Raw genomic sequence first — 13,090 nt, 5'->3', positions numbered from 1 at the left:
TATTCCAACTGCATTTCTAACATGCCTTAGAAAATAGGACAGACCAGCATCAGAGAAAGGTGAAGGGTGAAAAGGTGCTGGTAAGTGGGCTTAGCATCAAGAGACAGCAAAGAAATTTCCTTCATGAAAGCAAGAGCAGGAATACTGTGGAAGAATTCAGGGAAGTTCATGTAGCTCATAAAAATTGTTCAGCTTCACTAAGCGCTTGCAACTCTTCACTAACAAAAGAGTTAAACAGCAACGTGAAATGCTGCTGTGGTTTGGATGCAGAGAGCTAACAGGGAATGTTTCCTGTAGACTTCATCCCGTAGCCTTGTATACCAACATATTGCCTTCGTTTCCACTCTTTTTTTTTAATATGCTGTTAAGATTTTTAGCTTCATAAGACACGGAGTCTTGCCTGCAGTGGTGGAGCACAGCAGATTTTGTTTCATGCTGTGTTTTCCAAATGTAAACCTGCCAAAGGGCACCTACGTTGGAAGTGTCCTGGTAGCTCTGAGCTACTTTTCCATCTCTATAAGGCCTAAAAAAATACAAGTATATGGCAAATTTTGAAAGAAATGTTCCATTATTGTATAGTGGACAAGTCCCTTATTTGAATATGAGAATCTCTGTTGCATTATTTTCACAGTGGTCTGTGGCTGGATGTGGTTGCAGCCTGTTTGAAGCTAGCCGATGTTTTCCAAGCTCACTGGTATTGTTTGCAGGATAGCAGCTGACTGATAGTTAGCACTCCTTTATAAAGTGATTTATTAAATGATTAGAACAGCTGAAATTAACTTTATTCTCTAGCACTAATGGACTGGTACTTCAAAGGAGTGTAAGGAAATAAAAAGTAATGTTTCTTACCGAGCTTTCTTCCACTTTCTGCTTACGAGTACAATACTGCGATGCAGGTAGAAATTTGTCTTCCTTCTTCCACCTACATCCAAGGGGACTTGCGAGGAAGAGGTTGCCAGGTAAAAGAAAACTCGAAAACTTCAAGAAGCTTCTTCATCCCTGACCCTATGGGAACGTGTCCAGACAAATTTGCTCCTGGTGCTGCGGCCATTTCAACGTCTGAAAGGATGAATCTCTTTTTCTTCCTGCGTACGCCTTGCCCCAGAGCCCTGTAGCCTCCATACCCCTCTGACTGCACATTTGTCAGTACTGGCCTTTTCTTACCATGTCTGGGATTGCACAGTTGGATAGCAGAATTTTCAAACGTTAGATCTTGTTTCCAAATTTAATCTTCAGCCTGTATCTAGTTTAACAGACGTTAAATGATGTGTTCCCATGGGAAAATAACGACATAAGCTTTATCTAAGTGAAAAATCTTATTAGGACACACTATCACATCTTTGTGCATGGTCAAATATTTGGGGCTGTTTTGCAAGCCCTGATGTTGTAGGGCAAACAAAACATCTCCTTTGGGCGTCATCCTAATGTTTGTGCAAAGAAATAACAGCTTAGGCATGTTATTAGGCATTAAATTTGTATGGCTAGAGGCTGTAAATCTAGCTGTATGCTATAATCCTGATTTACACTCAGCTACTGTTGAAATATTTACTCTGCTAATCACGGTTTCTCTACTGCTAATTACCTTTTTGTTGTCTGAACTTAAAGCTATGGTAATATATGAGGGCTCTTTTGGGGCTTTCATTTCTACCTCTGGGGATTCATTTGGGGGCTATTTAAGAGCTGGTCTGCTTTGCCCCTCTGCCAGACATTACCCTGTCTAGCAAAGGGTGCAGAATGGTGGTACGTCATTAATGCGTTAATACAACATATTAAGGCAGGTTGATATCCATACCAGCTTGCGTGAATCAATGACCAAGGATCGTGTTGCTGTTCTGCTGCCTGTGCTGTAGCAGCAGTGACGTTCAGGAGCGGGGCGATGCGAATCATCGGGGCGGTGATCACGTAAAGCTCCCGGTTGGCATCGCCAGCACATGAATCAAAGCCTCTGAGCACTTCTGTTTCATGTTTCACGGTGCCCAGCCGCTGCTATTAAAGAAATATCCGTGACCCGTTTTGGGATTTTTCTCGCAGTCAGTGATGTTTGCCAAGAAGTGTTCAGCTGAACTGTAATGTTAGGAAAAGTCTGCCTGGGCTATTAATTCGGTTTAAGTTCAGCTGACAAATCTTTTTTGTCTTGCAAGGTGGAAACTCCTCCTTCGGGTACACGGCAGCACATAGGTTTCCTTCCCTGGCTAACCCTGATCAGATGTTGCGCCAAGGGTCTTCGCTTTCCAAAAACTGAACATACAGTATGGTCTCACTTGCATCTTTTCCAAGTACTTTAAGCAGTCATTAGAAGGTTTCCCTGGCACTTGTTCTAAGTTTAATTTCTTCTCTGTGTCCTCTTGGTCTACCTGGGGGGATAATCAATTCTGCATGTTCGCACACCTTTGAAATTCTGTGGATCATTACTGAATCCTCCTCTCATCTTTGAAGAGGTGTCCAGTCAAACTAGATATACATAATATATTCATCTAATCTGAAATTTCCTGCTCGACAAGTGATTCTTTCCCTGTGTAATACAGCTGAGTGAGTGGTTTCCAAGAAGTAGGTAGTTTCATCTGCTTCAGGGCTGCCCAGCATCCCCCAAATTACTGCAAAAGAGAGGCAGTAGAAGTAATCTTCTTTTAATTTTTTTTTTTAGGAAAAAAAAAAGGTAGACATTATCTCTTTTTATTGAAATCTTACTTTTTAATTGACTTTTTTAATCATTCATTTTCTGTAAAACAAATAATAATTTTGCCTGTTTTGTGTTTTCCATGCAAGTATTTAATATGTCGCAACACAGCTTCACTAATTGTGCTGAAAAACCTCCTTAGCAGTTTTGGCAGAAAAGACAAAACCTGCTACGCTCGTGAGTGTTTAGAGAGGACTTGTTGTTTGACAGACTGATGAACTGGATAGCATTGAGGAACTGTAGTAAAAAACCAACACTGCTGTGTATGGAACTTCTGAAAAACAGAGCTTTTTTCAAGTATTTGTGATAATGTTAGAGCAGCTGTGTGAAGCAGCATGACCAGAAACTGATGGGTTTGTTGTTTTTTTTTTTCATTGACCGGCTTCCCCTGTTTTTTTTTTTTAAAAAGAAAATAAATTAATTTTCCTTGGTGTGTGTGATATTTCTGTCCAGCCTTATAAGCTTTGTTTTCCACAGTATCATTGTGTTTGATTTATTGACAATAGATTGTCATGTTTCTTTATTTCAAAGAGGTTTAGGCGCAGTCTAACTCTTAGCATTGTTGTAAAATAACAGCTGGAAAGCCTAATTACATCAAGTGTCCTTGATGCAATAGTCAGGCTTCGTTCACATTTGTGTGATAACACCATCACTAGAGCTATTGAGACTGGATAAATCCGGTGGTCATCCTGTATCAGGTGATGAACTGAAAGTTGGGTAACTTGATCTACTAAGATTGTTCTATCTCAGTGTTTCAGCCTTTTTTTTTTTTTTTTTGCTAGCTTGAGAAATTCTGTTTCCAGCTGATTTCTGAGTTGTGTAAGCTGTTAAACATCAGCTGTATTTGCATTTTCCCCATCTGTAGGTCATTTGGATCCAGGCTTCCTTGCAAGTGACAAAACCTCTTCTGGTAATGCCCAGATCAATGAAGAAATTAATATTGCCTCTTCTGATAGTGAAGTAGAGATTGTTGGAGTTCAGGAACATGCCAGGTACGAATTCCTTTTTCCTGCTTTTTCCACTTCCAATATTTCTTTCATTTTATCAGAATATCTGTATTGCCAAAATTAATAAAGGAAAAAAACTGCTGACTTCCACTTGTGTAGTTATCCATCCATGGCTGATGCCCAAAGGGTAGCAAACGTTGCACTTGGTTTTTTTATTCTGCTGGTCACGGTGATGCAGAATGTGTTTTTCTTTAGAACATTATCATCTTCATATGTATTCAGATTAAGCTTGTGATTCAATATCAAACATTAGCAGGCTAAACACATGTAGTATTAAAATACCAAATATTGAGATACCAAATACTGAGATACTAAATTTATATACTTCAGGAACCATTGTTAGGAATTCAGATTTTAAGGGCGTAATGTGAATATGCAAATACATAGACAAAAATATTTATGTGGGTTCTTGTTTCCTTTCAAAACATTAATTTTAAGCATTTACTCAGCTTCCGGTTTATTTAATTAATTAGTAGCTCTAAAAATACTATCAATGTTTCAATGGCTAATGTCGTAAGATAGCCCTTTTAGATTAAAAATCGGATCTTTACAAATCTTGGTTTTATTTCAAGATACAAGAGAGTTCAAACCCAGAGTAGATGAAGGCAAGGAAGCCAGAGGTTTCTCTCAAGCTTAGATAGAAAGCTGTCCAGCTGTGCTTCAACTGTTACTCTTGATAGGTGTTTTCTCATGTTACTCTTCATCTTTAGTCTATGATCTTTCCTTGGCTTAAGGTATTATGGAGCAGTTGAACAAGACTGGTGTTTTCATATAGTGTAGAGGGGTAATTTGGTGGAATAAAAGCAGGGTAAAACATTATACAGACAAGCTCTTTCCAAAATTAGTCTGCTGCCTGGTGGATGCTTGAAGGCAGAAAAGGGATGTGAGGGACAAGGAACAGAGCTCTTCCTTGTCATCCCTTCACCGCATCTTTCTTGAGGAAAGGAAGAAGGAAAGTGTGCAGGACCCAATTTCCCAGGCCAGAAACTGTGCGGATAGTGTGGGCACAATCCAGTGCTGTTGGATGTGAAAAAAGGAAATTTTAAGGTGCTTCAGGAAGAGAGATTTCGTCTTCCCTTTTAGAATAGTGGAAGTACTTGCGTGGCTAACTCTTTTGGAAGATACTAATTCCTTAGGAGGTAGCTCTCCTGCCTGTTTATCCAGCAGACCCAGGGCTTAGAGGATCTTTCTCCTAATGATAAGCAGTGTGGACTTGTCCTCTACTACCAGTTTGTGTAAATCTCTCTAGCACTGTGTACACACAACCCTTCTGCTTGAGGTCCCCTGGTCAAAAGCTTTCCATGCTGCTTGCCTCGATAATATTTACCATGTACAAGAACGGAAATGTTAAGTAAATGCAGCGTTGCTGTTTAAAATCAGTTTATCTGCTGTCTCCTGAAGACTAGTTCTTACTGGCTCCATTGAAGACTGACACATTTCAGTTGTTCGAATCCTATTTAGAATTTTATTTCTCTTGCAGGTCTAGGCTTGGAGTTATGAAGTATTGATGGGCTTCTGACAGGGTTGTCATTTGGAAAAGGTTTAGGTTTTTGATCAGTATTTTTTGCATGTTTAGTTAGTATGGTGTTTGGATTCAGTACTTCTGCTCACACTGGTTTTTATCGTGCTGCATATTCCATGTCACTGTCGGACTGGTGTGAGTCGTGACACCCAAGAGTTTGTCCATCATTTGTAGTTTTTCAGATGCTGGTGAATTGGTGGTGTTTCCATCGGTGGACTATTACTTGGCATCTACTCAGGACACCAAGTCATGTTTTTTAGTTTTTTTATTTTTTGTCCAATAGATTATTTTTTTTATCACGCATGTGTATAAAACAGTCTTCCTCTGTTTTTTCTAGTTTTTTTTCCTTTTTTTTTGGTTGCCTTTACTTGGTATCTTCCCCTTAGCTACAGATTGGAAAGCATGTTCCCTAAGCTAATGTTTGATTGAACATTTTGCTATTGGCTGCTTGTGTGACTTGTTTGAGGATGAACACTTTTATTATTGCGAGATACCATTTCTGTGAGATTACTTATAGCTTGCTTTTTGTCATCTTCAGGGAGAAGAGTTAGTGTTAGCTTTGCCTAAGCATTGAGGACTGTTCTGTATCAGAACTATGGACCATCGTCCCTGAGACCGAACAGCGTATTTAGTTTGCTTTGGCTACAAGCTTTTCTTGTCAGTTATGCTTAAAAAGATTTCTTCTTAAAAGAAAGCTTTTTTTTTTTTTAAATAAATCCCCTACATTTGTTAGAGTTCCAGTCTCTTATTACTAATTCTTTGTAGATACGTACTTTAAGTATATATTTTTAAGACTGAAGAAGTAACAAAAAAGGCATTTTGAACATCACATCCAAAACTAAATAGCGTATCTCAGAAGGAAATGAGACATTTATATTCAGAGAAGTTGGAGCTTGGAGAATGAGATTTTTCATTCTATTTCATGAAACTCTAACCAGAGCTAAGAGAGATGAGCATAACCTAAGTAGTACTGGAGTAAATAAATTGCACTACTTAAATTAAAACAAATAAAATGTAAACGTCAGGGATGTCACTAGGAAACTTCCTAGCCTGGTATGGCTCTCGGACTATTACCCATTACTGCTCTTCCATGTGGGTGGTGATGAAGCCACAACGTGTAGCCCAAGGGCGATCAAAAGAGACTTCAGGGCCTTGGGGCGGTTGGTAAGGGAATCTGGAGCTCAGGTTATTTTTTCCTCTCTCCTTCCAGTTGTGGGCAGTGACATTGGAAGAAACAGACAGACCCAGTCTATTAATACATGGCTCCGTGGCTGGTGTCACCACCACAGTTTTGGGGTTTTTGCTGATGGGATAGCCTACGTGGCACCAGGCTTGCTGGCGTCAGATAGGATTTGCCTTTCTCAAAGGGGGAAGAGAGTCTTTGCTGACCAGCTAGTGGGGCTCATTGACAGAGCTTTAAACTAGACTTGAAGGGAGAGACGGATAGTATCAGGCTTGCGTGTGACAAGCTGTGGGGTGACACGCCAAGGTTAGAGGGATAAAGTGCTAGTAAAGGCCCTCAGCCTGTTGCTCTGAGACATGCTGGGTACACTGGAGCACATTTGAAGTCTTACAGAGATGAGCCAGGGGCTCCTGAGGGCGTAGGAGCCAACAGGGAAACACCAGAGAAATATCTCAAAGGAGTTAAGGGGTGTTCCTCTAAGAAGGTGACACAGCTGACAGCCCAGAAGTGCCTCTATACCAATGCACGCAGTGTGGGCAACAAACAGGACGAGTTGGAAGCCACCGTGCTGCTAGAAAGCTAAAACCTAATTGCTGCTGGTGAAACTTGGTGGGATGAATCGTATGACTGGAGTGCGGCTGTTGATGGCTACAAGCTGTTCAGAAGGGACAGGCGAGGAAGGAGGGGCAGAGGGGTTGCCCTCTACATCAAGAAACAGAGTGTGAAGAGTTGTCTCTGAAGAACAGCCACGAGCAGGTTGAAAGCTTATGAGTAAGAATTAGAGACCAGGGCAACAAAGGGAACCTTGTGGTTGGTGTCTTCTACAGGCCACCCGATCAAGGGGAGCCTAATGACGAAGCCTTCTTACTCCAGCTACAGGAGGCATCGCGCTTGCAGGCTCTCATCCTGCTAGGGGACTTCAACCACCCTGAAATCTGCTGGAAAAGTAGCACAGCGAGCTGTAGGCAATCCAGGAGACTCCTGGAGTGCATCAAGAATAACTTCTTAAGCCAGGTAATAAGACAGCCCTACCAGAGAGGATGCGATACTGGACCTGTTGGTCACCAAAGCAAGTGAGCTAATCAGTGATGTCAAGATTGCAGGCAGCCTGGGCTGCAGTGATCACACACTGGTGGAGTTCACAGTCCTGAGGGATATGGGTCAGGCAAAGACTAAAGTCAGGACCCTGAATTTTAGGAAAGCATAATTCCAGCTGTTCAAGGAATTAGTCAACAGGACCCCCTGGGAAACTGCCCTCAAGGACAAGGGAGCAGAACAGCGCTCGCAGATCTTCTAAGGACGCTTTCTATAGAGCGCAAGAGCTCTCGATCCCCAGCTGTAAGAAATCAGGCAAGGAAGGCAAGAGACCAGCGTGGATGAGTTGAGACCTGCTGGTCAAACTAAAGGGCAAGAAGGAAATGCACAGGCAGTGGGAGCAGGGACAGGTATCCTGGGAAGAGTGTAGGGAAGCTGCCTGGTTGTGTAGGGATTGGGTCAGGAAGGCCAAGGCGTGGATGGAGCTGAACTTGGCAAGGGATGCAAAGAATACTAAGATGGGCTTCTCCAGCTATGTCAGCCAGAAAAGGAAGGTAAAATAAAGTATACCCCTCCGATGAGCAAGACTGGCAAACTGATAACAACAGATGAGGAGAAGGCTGAGGTACTCAACAACTTTTTTGCCTTAGTCCTCAGTGGCAGCCTCTCTTCCCACACCTTTCAAGTGGATGGACCACAAGGCAGGGACTGGGGGAGCAAAGTCCCTCCCACTGTAAGGGATGATAAGGTTCAAGACCCTCTGAGGAACTTGAACATACGTAAGTCTATGGGACCTGGTGAGATACATCCCAGCATCCTGAGGGAATTAGCTGGTGTAGTTGCCAAGCCACTCTCCATGATATTTGAAAAGTCATGGCAGTCAGGTGAAATCCCTGGTGACTGGAAAAAGGGAAACATTGCACCCATTTCTAAAAAGGGTAGAAAGGAGGACCCTGGGAACTACCAACCTGTCAGCCTCACCTCTGTGCCTGGGAAGATCATGGAACAGATCCTAGAAGCTATGCTAAGGCACATGGAGGACAGGGAGGTGATTCAAGACAGCCAGCAAGGCTTCACCAAGGGCAAGTCCTGCCTGACCAACCTAGTGGCCTTCTATGATGGAGTGACTACATCAGTAGACAAGGGAAGAGCTAAGGGTTGCATCTCTCTGGACTTCTGTAAGGCCTTTGACACACTCCCCCACAACATCCTTCTCTCTGAATTGGAGAGATATGGATTTGATGGGTGGGTGAGGAATTGGTTGGATGGTTGCATCCAGAGGGTAGTGGTCAACAGCTCAATGTCCAGATGGAGGTCAGTGACAAATGATGTCTCTCAGGGGTCTGTATTGGGACCAGTACTATTCAATGTCTTCATCAATGACATAGACAGTGGGATCAAGTGCACCCTCAGCTAGTTTGCAGATGACACCAAGCTGAGTGGTGCAGTTGACACACCTGAGGCACAGGATGCCATCCAGAGGGACCTGGTCAAGCTCAAGAAGTGGGCCCATGGAACCTCATGAGGTTCAATAAGGCCACGTGCAAGGTCCTACACCTGGGTCAGGGCAACCACTCTGGTGAGACCCCGCCTGCAGTACTGCGTCCAGCTCTGGGGTCCTCCGCACAGGAAAGACATGGACCTGTTGGAGCGGGTCCAGGGGAGGCCACAAAAATGATCCGAGGGCTGGAACACCTCTGCTGTGAGGACAGGCTGAGAGAGTTGGGGTTGTTCAGCCTGGAGAAGAGAAGGGTCCAGGGAGACCTTATTGTGGCCTTTCAGTACTTAAAGGGGGCCTACAAGAAAGCCGGAGAGGGACGTTTTACAAGGGCATGTAGTGATAGGACAAGGGGTAATGGCTTTAAACTGAAAGAGGGGAGATTCAGATTAGATATAAGGAAGACATTTTTTACTATGAGGGTGGTGAAACACTGGAGCAGGTGGGAGATGCCCCATCCCTGGAAACATTCCAGGTCAGGTTGGACGGGGCTCTGAGCAACCTGATGTGGTTGAAGATGTCCCTGCTCGTTGCAGGGGGGTTGGACTAGATGGCCTTTAAAGGTCCCTTCCCACCCAAACCATTCGATGATTCTATGATTTCACCAGTGCAGAAGACCTGGGTTCCTGAAATATGGTACACGTGCCATCACAAAGAAACGGGAGAAGGTTACCCCAGCAGCCAAACATCTCCTGCTTAAATATGCAGCCAGGAGCAGCTACAGCCACCACCAGTGCTTATAAGAGCAAAACAATTTTTGGACCACTAGGTATAAGGTTTTACTAGCACTTGTTTAAGATTTATAGTTGGGAATGGAGTGATCATCTTAAAGACTCCAGTAAATTTTTGTCATCATCATATAAAAAAAGAAAGTCTGTCTTTCATTTTCGTTTTTTTCTAATTATTATTAGCTTGGACTTAAATTGTCATGTATCTGTTATGAATATAATAGGTAAAAATACAGTGCAAATAAGTAGATATGTACCTCACTTCAGCAAGGCTCTTGAGTGTGTGCTTATCTTTAAATACATGATTTAGTCTCATTGACTATAATCACTGAAAGCTTAAATGTTTTGCTGAAGTGGGGCTGTACTGTTATCAGTGAGCATTTCCCAGCATGTTTGTCATTTTTAGTTCAGAAGACCAAAGAAAAATCAAGTGTAATGGCTGTAATAATGTAATTACAAGATCTCTCTTGTAATTATTGTAATGAAAGTATTGTTATGTCCTTATTTTAACATGGTTTTGTTTTCATGTAGAAAGATAGCTTTTCTTTGTGCCTCATCAAACCTCACTTAATTTTTTTCTCTTTTTAAAAGTCCAGTGGGTAAAACTGCTAGCAGGAAACCGCTTCTCAATAATGCACGGTACTACACATGGTGGGGCAGACTTCTTCATGATCCTTGGGATCCATGCACGTATTTTGTAAGGAATATCACTTTACACCCACTAGTAGAATTCAGTTCTTAAAAATAATTTAACCACCACCACCCCCAAGTTTAAATTTAAGTGTAGTCTCAGCTTTGTTTACTGGGTATGTAAGATGTCATGGACTATACAAATGGAAAAACCATGAGGACATTTTGGAGAGGGACATGTTAACAAGATGTCTAAGTGATAAAACACTGAAGCTAAGAATCTTGTGCCTAAATTCAATAATAGCTTTAATCTTTTGTGTTTTTTGCCTTGCTACAGGTGTGTGCATCCCAGGGGAGGTGTGATTCAGAGTGTGTCTTCCTGGAAGCATGGCTCAGGCTCACAGTACATTAACACTCAGCAAACACAATCATGGACAGCTGTGACTCCCCAGCAGAATTGGTCTTCGCCCCCAGAAGTAGTAGACCTCACTTTGGATGAGGATACCAGACGCAAATATCTACTGTAATGCAGTGTCACTGTGTTTGTGTCCCCACCCCTTCTCCCTGTTGTGGCACAGAAGTTCATTGTTAAAGCTTCAGCTTCAGAAGCCCTGTTCCTGGCATTACAAAATTCAAACTCATGAAGTTTTTAATTTCTGTAAGAATGTAGTATAATTTCAATATAATTTTAAATGGGTTTGCCTTCTCAAAGGAGGATTCCTCCCAGAATTAAAAGCCAATAGCTCCAAATTTAAAACGCATCTACAGTTACTAACTTGTGCTGTGTTAATCTGAAGAAATAACTGTGTGCAAACTTACGTCCTCCCACCCTTTCCCACCTCCGACTTCAGAACATTTTTAATTTATCAGTATATTGAGTTTGTTAGTAGAAGTTAGTGTTTTGCTGTGTGAGCATCAGAGATTTTGAGAAATGCTGTGTCCTCACTGATTTCAGTGGAACTGGGGGTATTCAACACTTCCGAAAATTGGGCCAAGAGTATTTATACCCAAGCTGATTTGGTTATGTTACCAGCAGGAGGGACTGTCTTTAATACAAACGGCCCATAACATATGCACTGAACAGCTTTTAATTAAAGGTTTTTTATTTTCAGTATAATTTATAGTTTACACTCTTTTCAGTGCTGAGTCTTCTGTCTGCTTGACTACTGTGTTTCACTGATCATTTCCCACAGCTTGTTACGGTTTAAAATAGTAATAGTAGTGACTTACTAGCAGCTGATTATTGCAAAAGCACAAGAAAAAGAAAAGTAATAAAAAGGCCTGGCGTCCCTCTCCTTCTTAAATATAGCTGAACTTTTTTACCTATATCCAAGTCTTGCCTGGAGTAGGAGAAGGAGAGAAACGAAACATTCTGCTTGTAGTCCACATTTCTACTGTTGCTTATTTGCTTCACTGACCATCTCAAAAAAAAAAACCCAACCCAACCCTTTCCAGAGCCCTAGTCTGGCAAAGCACTTTAGCAGCTGCATAGCGTTCAGCTCGGATAGTTCGCTGAAACTCGTGGGGCCATTCAAGTGCTTAACACTCTGTCCTAAAAGATGTTGCAGGATCAGGGCTTAAGGTTGTGATGATTTTTTTTTTTTTTAACTAGATCTGCATCATTTTCCTGGCTTTAGGTCATGTCTCTTATCCTAGTTTTGGAATTGTTTTTAGGGTATGATCCAGGGAACACTTCCTACCAGAATATTTACTGATATCAGTGGAACTGCTTGCTTCAGCAGGCTGTAGTTTCTGTAGTGTATATGGAAATTCCTGCCCCTCATCTGTCATTTTGAGCCTTTCTCAAGGCAAAAACCAAAGATTAGACTTTAACAAGATGATATTCACTTTAAACGTCTATTGTGCAATTAAAATGTTCCTTTGTATTCAGAATGTTTCTAGTGGGAATTTTGTACAGCTCTATCACCAGATTTTTTTGCCGTTTAAGGCTGAATGGGGGTAGTCAGGACATGGGAAGTTCTGTTTTCTTTTTGCGTTGGCTGGTTTCCAAATTTATTTGGCTTCCAATAATTTTATCTGTAGGCAAAAAAAAATAAATAAAATTACCTATGTTGTCACATAACTTAAAAGGAAAAAAACCAACCCAGCAGTGGTGGTATAGTTAGTAACAAACAGCTCTTTCTTTAATAAGCAGAACGGTTATGACTGCACTTTAAAGAACAACTAGGTAAGGGATTGATATTCCAATTTCAAGCTTCCGAAAACATTGAACGTAAGTGTATTGCATGGCCAGAAAAATGTATGTGGTGCTTCTAGTGAGCGATTTCTTTCTCGGGGGGTGGGAGGGAGGGCGGGAGGGAGCGGCGTGTGGACGGAGCCCATTCGCATCGCAGTAGGGAAAAGCCCCTGTACTATTGGGGCACTGTATCAGTAGTGGCTGTCGATCTTTTCTCCTCATATTTTAATCACGCAACTCGGCCGTCGTTTTAGTGGGCTAGCACACGCGCTGTAAAGGTAACTTTGGAACAGTGATTTAGTGTGGCTGCTTTTGCCTGTTTCACCAAGTCTTTTAAAGATCAGTTTTGAAGAAAGCTGCAGGGACCCATTTGTAGTCCTTCCATGAAAAATGCAAACTAACTCTCTTGTTTTTCAGTTTGTATATGATGTGACTTCCATGTATATATAAAAACGACTGCGTCCTAACCAAACTTCCTCCAATTGTGCACTGTGTTTGTTTAAACAATTCATGTATTGTAGTCTGATGCAGGTTTTCTTTTCTTTTATTTAAAACACTACGTATTTTCTCTTATTCTTCACAAATTTGAAAGGGTAGTGATCCGAAAACCGCA

At 41.8% G+C, this 13,090-nt stretch overlaps 1 protein-coding gene across 2 annotated transcripts in view; it reads left to right on the top strand.

Moving 5' to 3' along the window:
* Window positions 1–12,564, top strand: part of ARK2N (arkadia (RNF111) N-terminal like PKA signaling regulator 2N) — a 47,779-nt gene extending 35,215 nt beyond the window's left edge. For both annotated transcript variants that reach the window (XM_059833744.1, XM_009811699.2), the window contains 2 exons: window positions 3,543–3,669; window positions 10,618–12,564. In XM_059833744.1, the coding sequence (XP_059689727.1) occupies window positions 3,543–3,669; window positions 10,618–10,807 (317 nt within the window). In that variant the 3' untranslated portion in view covers window positions 10,808–12,564. The remainder of the gene's footprint in view (window positions 1–3,542; window positions 3,670–10,617) is intronic.
* Window positions 12,565–13,090: the final 526 nt, after the last annotated feature.

This window comes from Gavia stellata, chromosome Z (genome assembly GCF_030936135.1).
Source record: "Gavia stellata isolate bGavSte3 chromosome Z, bGavSte3.hap2, whole genome shotgun sequence".
Taxonomy (NCBI): domain Eukaryota; kingdom Metazoa; phylum Chordata; class Aves; order Gaviiformes; family Gaviidae; genus Gavia; species Gavia stellata.
Note: the sequence above shows the minus strand (reverse complement) of the source record. Positions and strands in the feature narration are given on the sequence as shown.